This window comes from Moschus berezovskii, chromosome 5 (genome assembly GCF_049115385.1).
Source record: "Moschus berezovskii isolate FMDL1 chromosome 5, NW_MosBer_1.0, whole genome shotgun sequence".
NCBI classification, from domain to species: Eukaryota; Metazoa; Chordata; class Mammalia; order Artiodactyla; family Moschidae; genus Moschus; species Moschus berezovskii.
Window position 1 is genome coordinate 114,120,953 of NC_142464.1, and position 17,771 is coordinate 114,138,723.

A 17,771-nucleotide genomic window follows, 5' to 3' on the forward strand; every position below is an offset into this window, starting at 1 on the left:
TGTGTTGGAGGTTGAATGAAAATAATCTGGATAAAGGATCAGAAAAGAAGAATGGCTCAGGCAGGAGGGCAGGCAGAGTGTTTACCCAAAGCAGGTCCTGGGAGAAGAAACAAGGGCTCTGACGGTGTTCTGTGTGCTGTCAAGATGGGGTGTGGTCACTGGGTCTCACGCCCACAGAAAGAGATGCTAACTTCTGCTTCCTGATTCCAGGTGGTCCCTGACCCTTGAGACTTAGCAGGTCTCTAGAGTAAGGTAAGAAGGGGGATCTTGCTGCTGCCTCCTCAGCTCCTGGTTATCAGCAGAGGTTTGGATAAATTAAGGTCAGTCAGGTGGGAATTGTTCTCATTTAGGCTGTGAAGTTCAGCCTCCTCTTCTGTCAGATAGCTGCCCTGTGCCAATTGCTTTGAGCAGAGGACCTTGAGGGAAATAACGGCGTGACCCACCTCAGTGTAGTCCAGCCCTCCCTTCTAGTTGTTTCCTCTCCTTACCCCAGAGGGCACCTGCCTAAAACATATGTATACTTGTAGCACTCCCGTTCCCCAGTGTCTTACAAAGCTAACCTTCACAACGTGGCATCCAGGCCCATAATACTTTTGTTTTTTCAGTTGATCCCCATGGATTTATGCTCTGACCAAAGCTGACTACTTGTGTCCTTTGACATTCTTGTACCTTTATCCTTTCTGATTTCTTGCCTAGAATGCCCTTCATAATACACTCGTATATTCTCTGTCCCTCTCCCCCGCTCAGGTGACCCACCACAGCAGTTTGATAACACCTGAACTGGTCTAGACCCTGATCAGAGACAGGATGTTTCTAAATGCTTATTCTTCATTTTTGTACTTACTCATAGCAGACCAGTAACAAACAGTTCATAATCTCATACTGGTCTGTGGGTCACACTTGAATAGCACTGGCCTGAAAATCACTCAGTATGAAGTAAGTATCTGTAAGTGTGAAGATGGCTTAGACGATGTGATCCATTTCCTGCCCTGGGGGAGTCCAGGGGAGTCCAGGAGACCTGTGCCCTGGTGGACACCTTAGTCCGACAGCCATCCTTGAAACGAGAGTACCACAGTACTAAGGATCCGTGTGGGTTGTCTCCTTTCTATCTGGAGCCTTTGCTGAGAGATTGTTGCTGTTGTTCAGTCACTCAGTCGTGTCCGACTCTTTGTGACCCTATGGACTGCAGCACGCCAGGCTTCCCTGTCCATCGCCAACTCCCGGAGCTTGCTCACACTCATGTCCATCCAGTCGGTGATGCCATCCAGCCACCTCATCCTCTGTCGTCCCCTTCTTCTGCACTCAGTCTTTCCCAGCATCAGGGTCTTTTCCAATGAGTCAGTTCTTCGCATCAGGTGGCCAAAGTACTGGAGCTTCAGCTTCAGCATCAGTCCTTCCAGTGAATATTCAGGCCAGATTTCCTTTAGGATGGGCTGGTTTTTTATCTCCTTGCACTCTGAAATAGTTATCATTTTTCTCTAATATTTGTGTAGGGCTTTATGTAAGATTTTCAAAGAACTTCTTCCATGTAATTTCTTGTTTCAGACCTAGAAAAACTGTTTCTCTCCCTCTCCTCTCTATCCTTATGTTCTTCCCAAATTTTATATAAAATCCCACAGTTTTTCAAATAAGGGACCTGGAAACAGATGTTGACCAGGTGGAAACTGTTTTGATTGCAGTTATGAAATGCTCAGCTTTCTGTTAGAGAAATCAATTAAAGTAAATGATGGAGCATAAACTGATCTTTCTGATGACTTTTTAAAAATTGCTTTTTTCAAATTGCCTCCAACTAGTTAATTTGTAATTTCCCTGAGGATTTCAGTAGACATCCTGTGTATAATTAGATCTGTTTTTATCACTTAAAAAAAGAGAAAAGCACTCAACTTCGTCTAAGTCTGCTGCATTGCAGTCTTTTGTTCATTTTAAATTAAAAACTGGCACATTAGCATACTCTGGACACAAAGGATGACAGATATTAATGGAACCCTTTATTTAAAAGTCAGGTAAGCCCTTCTTCCTGAACAATTAAGTCCTGCAGCCATGGAGTGGGTCAGAGTAAGGGGGGATGTCCACAGCTATGGGGACATTTCCCGGGGCAGCTCAGAGCCTGAGCAAGCTGAGGAAGGCTGGCTCAGCATGGGCAGTAAGAGCCTGAGCCAGAACAGGGGAGGAGCGGCAGTGGAAAAGGCAGATTGGTTGTATGCAGGGGGATTGATCAAATAATAAATGTATAAGAATAATGGAAGCCAGGTTCAGATTCTCAGGGGAGTGAAAGGGAAATTGGATTAGAATGAAAAGGATTGGTGTGAACTCATGGTTTTCAGTTTACATAGGTGGACATAGAAATTAAATGTGGTCGTAAATGTGTATGCGTGTCTAGGTCTGCAAAAGCAGACAGATTTTTCTGGCTCTGTCTGCCGAGACACACTGACATCCCAGAGGCAATAAGCATGTTTAGCACTCAGATCTTGGCTTCTAAATAACAATTTCAGCTTCCAGGAACCAGGGCTTCTTGCAGAAATGGCTGAGTCTGGGGCTGGGTCAGGGAAAGTAAAAAATGAACTTGGAGCATATTGTTGTACCAGAAAGCAAGGGAAGGCTCAGAGAGTGATGGGGACCTGCAAAAAGGACATAAACCAGTTTGAAAGTTGCCGGTGACCAAAGACAAAATAAAGCACAGGCTTCCCTGTCCTTCACCATCTCCTGGAGTTTGTTCAAATTCATGTCCACTAAGTTAGTGATGCCATCCAACCATCTCATCCTCCGCCACCCCTTCTCCTCCTGCCTTCAATCTTTCCCAGCATCAGGTCTTTTCCAGTGAGTCAACTGTTTGCATTAGGTGGCCAATGTATTGGAGCTTCAGCATCAGTCCTTCCAATGAATATTCAACTTTCATCTTTAGGAATATTAAAATATTCAGAGGTGAAGGGGCATCAGGTTGGCATATTACTCTCCAATGGTTCAGTAAAAAGCATTCTTGGTACTATCCTTCAGATTACTATGCCTGTGACTATATTTATTTCACAAGAAAATAAAATGCTAAAAGATCTCATCTCACACATGTTAGAAAGGCTAAAATAAAAGTGACACTTCAGGGAGGGTGTGCAGCAGCTGGAACTCTCCTTTATGACTGGTGGGAATATAAAGTAACTTTGTATTGTGTGCATGCTTAGTCACTCAGTCCTGTCTGACTCTTTGCAACCCCATGGACTGTAGCCTGCCAGGCGCCTCTGTTCATGGGATTCTCCAGGCAAGAATACTGGAATGGATAGTCATTCCCTTCTCCAAGGTATCTTCCTGACCAGGGATCGATCCTGGGTCTCCTGCATTGAAAGCAGATCCTTTACCGTCTGAGCCACCAGGGAAGCCTTGTATTAGAAACAGCCAAATAGTTCTCCAAAGTTAAATGACCATCTGATGACCCAGCAATTCCATACCTATGTTCTTTATGCCTAGAATATTTTTTTTTCTGCTCTTCAGTGCCTGGCAAAACTTTACTCCTCTTTTAAGAGTTTGCCTAAGTGATACCTCCCTTGAGAAACCCCTGGGTATTTCTACTCTCTGAATTAATAGCAGTTAGATTTTGAAAGTACTTACCTTTTATGTAATACTTTTTTTTTTTTTTTGGTCTAGGGTGTCATTTAGTCTTTGCAGTGATTTTGAGTGTTAATATTGGAAGGGTACCAAAAGCCAGGTTTCTTATTCTCAAAGAAGTGAAAGGAGAAAGGCAGAACAAACCTTGTTTTATTGGTCGGAACAAAAGATACTGGAAGCTACTTTACAGATGCGGAAACTGAGGCCCAGTACTTAGAAGGGGAGCCAGAGCAGTACGCACTTCACACCGACCTCTATGCTAAGGACGTTGTCAGGGGTGATCTCACGCAGTGTTTGCAAGATTCGTCTTTGTAGAAAAGTGCTTTGCAGATGAAGGAAACGCAGAGGATTGAAAAAAATGACAACAGGAAACGATCACACTGCAGACAAGTGGCAGACTAGAATCCAAACCCACTTTGTGTCTGCAGTCAGCTAATAGTTTAAGGACTGTGTCCCCATCCACAGTAGATTTGTGAAATTACTGGAGTAGCCTGTCAACCAAGACCATCCAGGAGGACATCAGGCCAGTCCTACCAAGGAAGGTGGCCGAGGACAAGGCTGCCTTGCCACTCAGGCATGGCCACCACCCCAAGACCTCTCTCCTCTGCTGATCTACCAAGACTCCTCAGATCCTTTCCTCTCCACAGCACCAGCCTGGAAGATGAGCACTAGTTGGCCCATGACTGAAGACCCTACTGAGTCCCTTACACGGATAGCAGCAGTATTCTCCCATCTCTGAGTTTTTTGAATTATTGATGGATTGTGCCAGCTGTTTTCTTCATTTCCTCTGTTGATCTGTATCTTGACAGAATAAAAAAAACTGTTTATTTCTTTAGTTTTTCTCAAGACTATCTAACCCCTCTGCCTTTTCTTGTTACCCAGTGATACAAGCAGCAGTAGCAAGAGTGGTGGTAATAGCTTAATTTTTTCAGCCCTTGCCGTAGACTGTGCTAAAGATTTACATATAAACCAGTAGAAAGATGCTTTTACAATCCCATTTTACAGAGGAGAAAACAGGCTAAGAAATGCTATCACTTTTTATTTAGTTACTGGAAGAAAATTCTGACAAATGGATGTCTTACTCATGTTATACTAGTTTGAACATGGCTAAGGTGTCAGGTTAGGTTCAGGCATACCCAGTAGCTCAGTCGTGTCCCACTCTTTGCAACCCCGTGGACTATAGCCCACCAGGCTCCTTTGTCCTTGGAAGTTCCCAGGCAAGAATACTGGAGACCGTTGCTGTTTCCTCCTCCAGGAGATCTTCCCAACCCAAGGATCGAATCCACATCTCTCATGTCTCCTGCATTTGCAGGCGGGTTCTTTTCCAGTCGCATCACCTGGGCAGCCCAAGGTGCCCACATACTAAATCCCAAAACTAATCTTAGAGGTAAAATGTTAGGAAGGAAGTAATAAATAATCATATTTATACATTTAATGTTAAACAGGATAGGCCCTTGTTTGGTCTTTTTCTTTTCAGTTTTGGTCTCAGCTGGCTTTTTTACTTAACCAGTTTTTTATCCATGTTGTGTTTATCCAAAGCTTTTTCTTCTTTTCAAATGAATAGTATTATACTGCGTGAACTGTTGGTCTATCCATTCTCCTGTTGGTGGACATTTGAGTTGTTTCTACTGTTTTGGCTGTTATGGATAAGGATGTCATGAACATTCTTGGATAGATCTGTGTGTGGACATATCTTTTCATTTTTCTTGTGTAAATACCTAAAAGTAGAGCTGCTCTGTCAACGTGGAGATGTTTCTTAAGCTAAGGAACTGTCTTAGGTTTTCCAAAGTGGCCTTATTATTTTACCCTACTGCCAGCACTGTGTGAGTTAGTGTTGCTCCCTGTGTTCGCCAGGGTGTGGAGATGGTAACTTTTTTAAGCCATTCCAGTGGCAGTGTCACAGTATCTCACTGTGGTTTCGCTACTCCATGTTGTTGGACACCTTTTCCTCTGCTTTATTGACCATTTGTATGTCTTCTGTGAAATTCTGTTCATCTTTGTGCATATCTGTGATACTTAGACTGTCAACTGTATTTTTCTAAGATGGTTGAACCCAAACATCCCATCCCACATGGTCTTCCTTAAAATGTGATTTTGTTCTTGCTTCACTGAGAGGGAGATGTGTGGTCTGTGTTCCCTCTCCTTGAACTTGAGTGGACCATTGGAACTGTCTGGACAGTGGGATATGACAGAAACGACTGTTTGTTGTAAACGGAGGCTGAGACTGTTATAAAAAGGCATTGAAGCTTCTGCCGTGGTCTCTGAGACTGCTTGCTCTGGGGGGACCCAGCTACCATGCCCAATGACACACTGACGTGCCCACGAGGAAGAGACGTCTCACAGCCGTGAGAATGAGCCTCCCTGGAAGGGACTCCTCCAACCCCAGGCAAGCCTTCAGATGGTGGGGCCCTCTACCCTATAGCAGTGCCCTCATGAGTCAGAACTGCCCGGCCAAGCTGCTCCCAAATTCCTGGCCCCAGAAACACCAATAGATGGTGAAAGTGAAAATGTTTGTCTCTCAGTCATATCTGACTCTTTGCAGTCCCATGGACTGTAACCCACCAGGCTCCTCTGTCTATGGGATTATCCTGGTAAGAATACTGGAGTGTGTGGCCATTTCCTTCTCCAGGGGATCTTTCTGACCTGGGGATTGAACCCAGGTCTCCTGCACTGCAGGCAGATTCTTTACCACTGAGCCACTGTAAGTGGTTGCTATTGTTTCAAGGTGTATACATTTTAGAGTGGCTGTTATTCAGCCTCAGTAACTGGAGCCCTTAGCGTGATTGATCATATAATTACTCAACAATTCTTTTGTTACTGTTGTAGAGGAGCAGTTCCTATAAACAGCCTTTCTTAGAAAACTAGTCTTTTGAGAGAAAAAGAAAGAAACACATGAAAATGGCCTCTGTGGTCAGGTTATTTGAAAGAGACAGCCGTTTTGGAGATTCAGTGTGTATTTTAGTATATACGGCTCTGGAAAGTTGCAGAGTCAAGTCCCCATCTGGCTTTGACTCCACTCTCTCAGCCTCTCTTGGTCACTGCAGTCCCTTCTCACAGAACCTGGTGGATAGAACCCCCTCTTCACGGGGCAGTTAGTTGTTCAGAGTGTGGCCTCCAAGATGGGTTCCCTGAGGCCACACCCCAGCCCCACCGTGCACTCGCTGTTTGGCCCGGGCAAGTTTCCTGACTTCCCGGCGCCTCACTTTCCTCCTCTGTGGAAAGGCCGATAATACTAGTAACTGCTATAGGGATGTATGGCATTAACTTAATTTTATGCATATAAAGGTGCTTAGAAGAGTGCCCAGTACCTGAGAAACCCTCAATAAATGTTAGCTGGCATTAATAATATCATCCTGATGTGCATTTGCGTTGTTCTTTCTGAGTCTTTGTGCCTCATAGCATGAAAGTTATCACAGGTCTCTTTAGCAATCTGCCTACAATTTTCATAGTGCTGTATGAGTTCCAATACAAGGCCCCTTATCTCAAAACCAAATTTCTTTCCTCTTATTAACAATGCACTGAGAATCATCCTGTATTTATTAAACCCCGAATGCCACACACTCATCTTGAACCCAGGGCCGCACAGCAGCCACAACTTACAAAGTCGGGGCCCTGCTCCCAGAGCACATGCTCCAGGGGTGCAGGACAGACAGTAGCCAAACAAAAGGGCAAGATCACCCTGGCCCGCAGTGACTGCCGGGAAAGGACAGACAGGCGCGGGGGCACAGGGTGGAGAGAGGAGGCCTCCTGCAGGCAGGAGAGTGAGACAGGGCGGGCGGTGGGGCTGAGAGACCTGAGCCAAGGCCTCGCGCCCTGTGGCTGTGTGAAGACTCGTGCTATTACAGTTCAGTTTCAAGATGATACTTGTGTATCCCGTGTGTTACGTAACACGTGTGTGTATTTATTCAGCCGCACTGGTGCACGGCCAACTCCTGGGTTTGTTGGACTTGGAGCAGTGGGCTGGCCCTTGCTGCCACGTCTCGAGTGTGGGGTCAGGAGGTAGAGTGAGTTCCTGCATCCTTTCCTTGACGCCTGTTGACGGCACTCTCCGGCTGTGGGCTCTGGCGGGGGTGTGCCGACTGCCCTGTAATAAGCGCCCCCCTTGAACTGTGTCAGGATGGTCGCTGGGCCCAAGGCCATGGTTCTGCTCTCCAGCTGAGGGCGCAAGGCAAGGGTGCAGGGCTCATCTGTGACTCCTGTCTGTTTTCAGGCTGAATCCTGCTGTGTAAGTAAGTGATGTAACTGCCAAGTTTTCATCTTTAGGTCTAAGCTGGAACCAGAACCAAACGCAAAGACGAGAGAATCCATGTCTTCTGAAAAAGTTTCACATAGTCCATCAAAAGACTCTGAAGAAAAACCTGTCCCTGAAGAATATCCAGGTATGAATTAAAATCAAATCGTGCTTTGCGTCTCTTCCTTATAACGTATGGGCAAAAATACAAAGCAGAACAAGAAGGACCACAGGCCTGGACATCTTGTGGTGCTTGCATTTGCATGAAGGGAAGAAAACATGGAAGCAGCAGTCTTTTTTTGGTCACAACTGGATCACCAGTTCAGGGGTGGGGCAGGGGGTCCCCTGATCACCTGGGGGCTGGCAGGGTCTCAAGAAAGGGCCTGCGTCTCCACGCACAAATGGGGTGGGGACTGGAACCTTAGAACCTGTAGGAAACATCAGAGATCTCTGCTTGTCAGTCTCAGGAACAGCAGGATGCTGCCTCCCCTGCACCTGTGTCAGCGCTGCCCTTATGTGGACGTGACCATCCTGCCTCGGATGGAGTGTGTGATGTCAGCAGGCTCCATCAGCCAGCAGAGCCAATGTCATGCACGTCCGAGTTTATATGCTTCCTGGCTTCGTGTTTGCTGGCCGGCCTGTAACTTAGAGCGCCTCCTGACACACGGAGGATGTTGGATAAACATGGTGTCTCTGTAAAGCCTGTAACACAGGCGAGTATACAGAGCGGTGTTCGGGACGTCTTAAGTCCCTGTGTCTGGCCGGGGTGGCCACGTGTGTGGGGGATGCGTACTTAGTGTGCTCCATACCTCAAGCTGGGCAGCAGGGTGAGCACCTGCTGGACGTGGATCCCAGGGTGCTGAGGCCACGAGTCGCCTCGCCTCACTTACCTCCTCTCCTCTCCCCTCCCCTCCCCTCCCCTCCCCTCCGCTCCCCTCCTCTCCCCTCCCCTCCCCTCCTCCTCTCCTCCTCCCCTCCTCCTCTCCTCCTCTCCTCTCCTCTCCCCTCCCCTCTCCTCCTCCTCTCCTCTCCTCTCCCCTCCCCTCTCCTCCTCCTCCCCTCTCCTCCTCCCCTCCCCTCTCCTCCTCTCCTCTCCTCTCCTCCTCCCCTCCCCTCCCCTCCTCTCCTCTCCCCTCCCCTCTCCTCCTCCTCTCCTCTCCTCCTCCCCTCCCCTCCCGTCCCCTCCTCTCCTCTCCCCTCCCCTCCTCTCCTCCCTCCCCTCCTCCCCTCCTCTCCTCCCTCCTGTCCTGGACTCTCACAGTGGCACTCAGTTACTTCACGCCTCCTGGGTGCTACCTCGGTGCCCTCCTGAACCTTCATAGACATCACCACCATCCTTAAAGCAGCCGTCTCAGGATTTCATGGACTTGTTTTTTCTTAAGATGAGCTTTCCAAAAGGCTCTGAGAGGACCGTTGCGCAGAGGACTGTGTTTGGGCAGGCTCCCTCCGGGTGCTCTGTTGAAACAGAATGTTCAGGGGCTCAGGAAGCAAAAGAGGGATAGTTAAGAGGCTGCTAAAGTCTGCCAGAAACAAGATGATGGCAGATCACACCACGCGTGGGTAGCCAGGGCATGGGGGAGAAGGGGGAGAATTCTGGATATATTTTGAAAGTCGAGCACAGAACCTGCTTCCTGGATGTGGGGCGTGAGAAGGAGCTGGGTCAAGGAGCGCTGCAGTGGTGGTTCGCAGCGGGAAAGAGGGGGCTGCTCTTCACTGAGATGCGGGAGGCTGAGGAGGGCCAGGCTAGGGGCTGCCCGGCACAGAGGTTGAACAGGGAGTTGGGTTTATGCATCTGGAGGCCAGGGGACAGGTCTGTAGATCACATGAGACAGGCTGTGATTCCCCAAGGAATGAGGGTTGGTAGAAAGAGGATGAAGGGCTGTGCCTCCTGCCACTTGAGGTCTTCCCTGCTGTTTCTCCCTGGCACTTGTCTCTACCCTTCTGTATGTTTTACTCATTTATACTCTTTATGATCTGTCTTCCGAGCTAAACCTAAGTCCCATGAGGACTGCAGTTTCTGTATGTGCTTTGTTCACTGGTGTGACACTGGTACCCAGAACAATACCTGGCGCGCAAATCTTTGTTGGAAAGAATGAAGGAACGAGTACGTGAGAGAATGAACGAAGCCTCCGTCTGGAGCGCTGGCCGCTTTTAGTCGCTGTGGAGCTGTTTCCTGAAGCAAAAGGAGCTTAGCGCCGCTGGGTGGTAGAACACAAGTGGTCAGAGTGAGAGAGCGTCGTTCCTCACAGTTTATGTTTTTGTCTCAAAGTCACTGTTTGGATCCTCTATCATCATGCAGTTGTCTCCTGACTAAGCCGTCCCTACAAAATATTCAGAGAGTGCGCTCCCATTTAGCTTCTGACCAGCACATGTAGGAGCCCAGTGCTGTGAAGAGTATCTCTCTGGAGGCCGTCAGCATCCCAGCTGCAGCAGTTAGTGGCACTGCCAAGCACCAGTTCCCCCATCTTCTAAACGCAGACCCCTGCATCTCGGGACTCTCCCCCCTCCACCCCCCACCACCCCTTGGTCAGGCCTCTCTCTCCCCGCAGGCATCCCGGCCCCTGCTGCCACTGGCCTCACTGTCTCCACAGCTCCACCCAGCCACCCTATCGTCCATGGTCGTTAGCTGATACTTATTTCACAGTCATCTCTTTCCTGGTTACATAGAGTCCCAAAGGGTCATAAAATCTGAGTTGGTGCTCATTAAAAATGTACACACTTTATGTACAAGTTGCTGCATGTATAACAAGCTTTCTCTCTCTGCTTCATTTTGTCTGTTTTTCCTGAAAGAAAGCTTTCAGGAAAGCTGCACCCCACCTTTATCTATTTCCTGTGCATGGAAATGTGCCATCCCTCCTCCTGAGGTGAGGGCAGGGGAAGCATTTGGTTGCAGCATGATGTCATGGAAGGACTGTGAACCTTGGTTTCAGTCTGGCCGCTGTTCTGCACTTGGACAAGTTACTTGAACTCTGAGCCACCACTTTTTTTACAGTATCACATAGCCGCAGTTTGTTGTGAGCCTTTCAGGAGCCTAGTATAAAGGGCTAAGCAGTGTCTGGCACATTGATTTGTGGAGCCAGCTATGAAGCGATCCATTGCTTGACATGAGGTTTGGCAGGATTCTTTATCGGATGAACATTGGAAGTTGATTAATAGGCTGACCAAGATAGCAGAAGCAGTTAGGAAGGAAATTTTTTCTATTTATAAACAGCCTGGTTTTGTATACAGAAAATTTTAAGAGCTCCACCAATAAAAGACAAGTAGTAAATGAGTTTCAGCAAGTTTGCGGAATACAAAACCATTAAACAAAAATTTCATTTCTGTATACTCAATGAACAATCCAGAAATGAAATGTAAAAAGCAGGAATTCCCTTATGATAATATCAAAAAGGATAAACTAAACGGAAGTTTTATACTTCTTATATAAGAAGTATAAGGCTTATACTTTGAAAGCTATAAATCATTGTTGAAAGAAATTTAACATGATCCAAATACACCTAACAGAAGCAGAAGATATTAAGAAGAGGTGGCAAGAATACACAGAAGAACTATACAAAAAAGATCTTCATGACCCAGATAACCACGATGGTGTGATCACCAACCTAGAGCCAGACATCCTGGAATGCAAAGTTAAGTGATCTGAGAAAACATCACTATAAACAAAGCTATTGGAGGTGATGGAATTCCAGTTGAGCTATTTCAAATCCTAAAAGATGATGCTGTGAAAGTGCTGCAATCAATATGCCAGCAAATTTGGAAACTCAGCAGCGGCCACAGGACTGGAAAAGTTTAGTTTTCATTCCAGTCCCAAAGAAAGGCAATGCCAAAGAATGCCCAAACTGCCACACAGTTGCACTCATCTCACACACTAGCAAAGTAATGCTCAAAATTCTCCAAGCCAGGCTTCAACAGTTTGTGAACTGTGAACTTCCAGATGTTCAAGCTGGATTTAGAAAAGGCAGAGGAACCAGAGATCAAGTGGCGAACATCTGCTGGATCATCGAGAAAAGCAAGAGAGTTCCAGCAAAACATCTACTTCGTTTTTATTGACTATGCCAAAGCCTTTGACTGTGTGGATCACAACAAACTGTGGAAAATTCTTCAAAAGATGGAAATACCAGACCACCTGACCTGCCTCCTGAGAAATCTGTATGCAGGTCAAGAAGCAACAGTTCAAACTGGACATGGAACAACAGACTGGGTTCCAAATTGGGAAAGGAGTACATCATGGCTGTATATTGTCACCCTGCTTATTTAACCTATAGGCAGAGTGCATCATGTGAAATGCTGGACTGGATGAAGCACAAGCTGGAATCAAGATTGCCGGAAGAAATATCAATAACCTCAGATATGCAGATGACACCACCCTTATAGTAGAAAGCGAAGAAGAACTAAAGAGCCTCTTGATGAAAGTGAAAGAAGAGAGTGAAAAAGTTGGCTTAAAACTCAACATTCAGAAAACTAAGATCGCAACTAAGATCGCAACCATCACTTCATGGCAAATAAATGGGGAAACAGTGAAACAGTGAGAGACTTTATTTTCTGGGTCTCCAAAAGCACTGCAGATGGTGCCTGCAGCCATGAAATTAAAAGACGCTTGCTCCTTGGTAGAAAAGCTGTGACCAACCTAGACAGCATATTAAAAAGCAGAGACATTACTTTGCTAACAAAGGTCCGTCTAGTCAAGGCTATGGTTTTTCCAGTAGTCATGTATGGATGTGAGAGTTGGACTATAAGAAAGCTGAGTGCTAAAGAATTGATGCTTTTGAACTGCAGTGTTGGAGAAGACTCTTGAGAGTCTCTTGGACTGCAAGTAGATCCAACCAGTCCATCCTAAAGGAAATCAATCCTGGGTGTTCATTGGAAGGACTGATGCTGAAGCTGAAACTCCAATACTTTGGCCACCTGACGCAAAGAACTGACTCATTTGAAAAGACCCTGATGCTGGGAAAGACTGAAGGTGGGAGAAGAAGGGGACAACAGAGGATCAGATGGTTAGATATCATCACTGACTCAGTGGAAATGAGTCTGAGTAAACTCTGGGAGTGGATGATAGACAGGGAAACCTGGCATCCATTGGGTCGCAAAGAGTCAGGACAAGAATGAGCGACTGAACTAAACTGAAACAAATAGAAGGGGGCTTCCCTGGTGGCTAAGACAGTAACGAATCTGCCTTCAACGCAGGAGACAGGGGTTGGGAAGAAACCCTGGAGAAGGAAATGGCAACCTACTCCAGTGTTCTTGCCTGGAGTGTCCCATGGACAGAGAATCCTGGAGGATTGCAGTCCATGGGGTCTGACTGAGCGAGTCACACGCAAATAGAAAAGCATCTCAAGTTAATGAATTAGAATTAATGTTGTTAAGATGGTAGTACACCCCAAAAGGATCCACAATTTCAGTGCATTCCTTATCAGAATCCCAGCTGATTTCTTTGTGAAAATTGACAAGTTGATTCTAAAATCGTCACGAAGTGCAAGGAACTCAAGAAAACCAAACTGTCATGAAAAGGAACAAAGTAGGAAGACCCACACTTCCCAGTTTCAAAACAAACAACAGGACAACAGTAATCAGGACAGGGATACCTGCACAAGGATGGACATGGATTAATGGGACAGAACCGAGAATCCAGAAATAAAACCATGTGGCACTGGTCAGTTGATTTCATTCAAGTGGGCAAGAATAGTCTCTTTAACAATTGGTGCTGGGAAAATTGGATATCTACATGCAGAAGAACAAAGATTGACACTTGAGTCACACCATTTATTAAAGCTAACTCAGAATAGACCAAAGGCCTTTACAGAGCTAAAACCCTAAAACTTGTTAAAAGAAAAAACGTAGAGCTAAATCTTCCTGATCTCAGATTTTACAAAGAATTAACAAGGAAAGAAAGGGAAAAAAGGCCATGGAATGGGAGAAAATATTTGAAAATTACATACCTAATAAGGGATCTGCATCTAGAATGTGGAAAGGCCTTTAACAAGTCAGTAAGAAAACGATAACCCAGTTTTTAAATGGGCAAAGTGGACTTCAGGAGGTGGTGGTGGTCCTGAGAAATGATTCTGGACCTGAAAAGGGGGGGCAGCTTAGAATGTTCCCGGCAGAGGGAAGAGCTAGAGTAAATACTCAGAGGCCACAAAGCACAGGAGAGATGTGGAGTGTAGTCAGTAGAGGAAAGCACTTCTGGGTCAGTGAAACTCACAGAAAGGGGAGGAGGAGTGGATCTTAAGTTCAGGGGGGCCAGAATGCAGAGGACCTCGAGTGCTGGACCGCGGAATCGGGACTTGAGTCTCGGCATCAGGGCAGGCGGGAGGTCTGGGCAAAGCACCAGTGTTTGGGTCGCCATGCTTCAAGTTGATTCTTAACTGCTGCAGGTCAGGATGGCTCCAGGTGGCTGCAGAGGAGAGCGTGAGTTCTCTTAACAGACTTTCCATTCAACTCAGAGTGGTTTATACTTGATTCTGATGTGAGTGATGTTTCTGTTTTTAATTTTGGTGTTCTTATCCTTAAAACACATAGAAGTAAAAGCTCAAGATGGATACCATAATGAGGTTAAGTACGAGTTGGAGGCTGGAGAAGGGAATGGCAGTCCGCTGCAGTGTTCTTGCCTGGAGAAATCCATGGACAGAGAAGCCTGGCTCTGGTGGGGGTGGGATGCACATGTGTCATTTATAAATAGGATGATAGTTCTGGCAAAAAAAAAAAAAAAGCCATTTTCTAAAAACTTGCACAAAGTCATGGCTGAGATGGAGTTTTTTTGTGATGACATATCCAGAATAATAGCTGTACTTTGTACACAGGTCTGCCTAATCTGCTTTCTGTAAACTGGCACCATCATTATGTTCTTTTCCCTTATCAGTCTCCAGACAAAAACTCTGGACTTGTGCCTGTTTCATGGGACTGAGAGCAGCCATGGGAATTTTACTGAGATCGGGGAGGAAAAGAAGCCGTATTTGCCTTTTAAGTACTTGGCAACCCGCTGATCAGCCCAGAAGCACTGCTGAGACAGCAGACAAGAGTCACCTGCAGAAAGAAGGACCCATTACAGCCTCCACCCAGGAGCGAAGCTCCAGCATCCACCCACCCCCCTGCTCCCAGCCCATCCCCGGAGGAGCCGCACAGGCCTCGCCCTCAGGGTCCCAGGTGGCACAGCCCCTTCTGGGAGCTGTGCTGTTGGTCTGCTGTCTCAGAGGTCTGGTCCATGTTTATGTGATCATGATGAAAACATTCTCTAGGTTAAAATGCTCCTACACCACCAGTCAGCAGTGTGTTCCCAGGTTCCTGTCCTGGAATACATCAGACTGCACCAAAGCATGGACTGGCACACGTACTAGCAGAAGTACAAGGTTTATCAGTGCAGTTACAGTTACACAGAGAATTCCTTGCAGTGGAATATTATGCAGCAGTTCAACAGAATGAAGCAGGAATTTCCCTGGTGGTTCAGTGGTAAAGACTCCACGTTCCTGGTGCAGGGGGTTCAGGATCCATCCCTGGTCAGGGAACTAGACCCGCCAGGTGTCAGAACCAAGAGTTTGCATGCTGCAACTAAAGATCCCACAGGCTTCAGCTAAGACCTGGTGCAGCTAAATAAATAAATATTTAAAAATTAAAGAACAAGGGAGATCTATATGGAGTGACCACCAAGATGCACTGTGAAGTTATAAAAAGCAAGTTTTAGAACAATATGTTACCATTGATACACCTGTGAAAAGCAAACTATTAATACCACACTGGCAAAACTATGCCTTCTTTCTGGGCTGGCGTGGGGGCAGGGGAGGCAGGGGGTTGTTTATCTGTTTGTAGGTGAGTGTGCCAGGGAGAGCCTGTGAGGCTGCATCACAGCACCAGTGAGTGGCCACTCCTCAGAGGGGAGGGCGCGAGGGGCGGCGTGTCACTGCCTGTATTTTAATGAAAGACAGGAGACACTAATGAAATTCCCTGTACATTTGACAGTCTAGACAGCATATTAAAGAGCAGAGACATTACTTTGCCAGCCAAGGTCCAGACGTCTTGTCAAGGCTATGGTTTTTCCAGTGGTCATGTATGGATGTGAGAGTTGGACTGTGAAGAAAGCTGATCGCCGAAGAATCGATGCTTTTGAACTGTGGTGCTGGAGAAGACTCTTGAGAGTCCCTTGGACTGCAAGGAGATCCAACCAGTCCATTCTAAAGGAGATCAGTCCTGGGTGTGCATTGGAAGGACTGATGCTAAAGCTGAAACTCCAATACTTTGGCCACCTCATGCGATGAGTTGACTCACTGGAAAAGAGTCTGATGCTGGGAGGGATTTGGGGTGGGAGGAGATGGGGACGACAGAGAATGAGATGGCTGGATGGCATCACCGACTCGATGGACATGAGTTTGAGTGAACTCCGGGAGTTGGTGATGGACAGGGAGGCCTGGCGTGCTGTGATTCATGGGGTCGCGGAGAGTCGGACACGACTGAGTGACTGAACTGAACTGAACTGAACTGAAAAAGCAGAGGGAAGGATGTAAGTGTGTGAGTATGTGTTTTGAAGTAAAGTCCACTTGAAAACTGGTCCTGAAAAACATCCATTTGTTCTGTGACCATTGCTGAGATCACGACACCACTGAAACTGTGTGTGGGTCCCCTTTTGACACACACACACACATACACAGCACAGGTCCAAACATTGTAAAGGATCACGCCACAGTACTTGCCTAGAGACAATCGAATATGAACGGACAAAGCTCTACAATTTTGCTTCGTCTCAGGTTTTTTAATATGCTTGCCTCCTAAGCCAGCCTGTTCTAAAGTGAAAATGTTGCTTTCTATCTATTTCTTTATTTTTTAAACAGAAAAGGTTCCAGTAGAAGCACAACCTGAATTGGGAAGCTGGGGAGATGGCAAAGGTGAAGATGAATTATCCCCAGAAGAAATACAAATGGTAATGCTATTCTCTTCCTAATTGTGTGTTTTTGACTAGTTCTAGTAAGAATATTTCATTGAATAGAAGGTCATCCTAAATCCTCTTACCCTTATTTTTATGCTGAGTTTTAAAAATTATAAATAGTTTAGATACAATTTTCCACTTGGTTTCCTAATTCTTAGTATACTTTTCATATGCTTTAAATTTGCAATAGCATAATTAAGGAAGAAATTGCCTTAGAATAACATTACTAATATTAGATGTCTTTTTGGCAGCAGTGAAACAGTCTTCTAAATGAACCTTCTATAGTCACTGCTGTGGTGCTTTTTAATTGTTTGAATTGTTGGGGGTGATAATGTGAAGAAAGCATGGGTAGTGACTGCGAATGACAAGCACCACTGTGACTGCTAAGATCACCTGCAGTTACCCATCCCCTAGCTGCCAATTGCAGCTTATCATCTCTGGTTGAATTTCAGAAGAAAAGTGATAGACCTGGTAAGAGCCCCAGTCTGGTCCATTTACAGCAGGGCTCGGGGCAGGGGAGGGGGCGCTTGGCTGTGCGTGCGTGCGTGCATGTGTGTGTGTGTGTGCGCGCATGCATGCAGAGGAGGGGCTGTGGCGTGCGTGCTGCACTCACGGCAGGATCAAAGGGCCACGTGGGGTGGTAGCTGCTGCTCACTGGGGCCTCATACATGCTTTGTACTCGGGGCTGTTTCACAAACATTTGTTCTCTCGGATGAGTAGTTTCCCCTTTAAATCATCTCAGAATTGTGACACTGATTCCACTGATGATACCATTAGCCTCGACTTTCCTGGGACTTGCTCTTAGGGGTGCTCCCTCAGAGGCTGTGGGACTCTCTGTGTCCTTGATAGACAAAAATAATTCTGAGCCCAGGAAGTAACTTGGATACCTTAAAGCGGCCTGCCAGGCCCCTGCTTCTGTCATGATCCAGATGCACCTCCAATTTGGGGTATGTGCTTGGTGCTTCCCAGTGCAGTAAGCGTGCCACACAGAGGCCTGCACATGACTCCAAGCAGCAGTCCTCACTGGCCAATCCA

The 17,771-nt window shown here is 46.5% G+C and overlaps 1 protein-coding gene across 1 annotated transcript in view; it reads left to right on the forward strand.

Moving 5' to 3' along the window:
• The window catches only part of STX18 (syntaxin 18), a 115,639-nt gene that overhangs the window by 85,834 nt on the left and 12,034 nt on the right, over nucleotides 1–17,771 (forward strand). Inside the window, exons 6-7 of the mRNA XM_055434174.2 lie at nucleotides 7,858–7,973; nucleotides 16,642–16,730. Of these exons, the coding sequence (XP_055290149.2) occupies nucleotides 7,858–7,973; nucleotides 16,642–16,730 (205 nt within the window). The remainder of the gene's footprint in view (nucleotides 1–7,857; nucleotides 7,974–16,641; nucleotides 16,731–17,771) is intronic.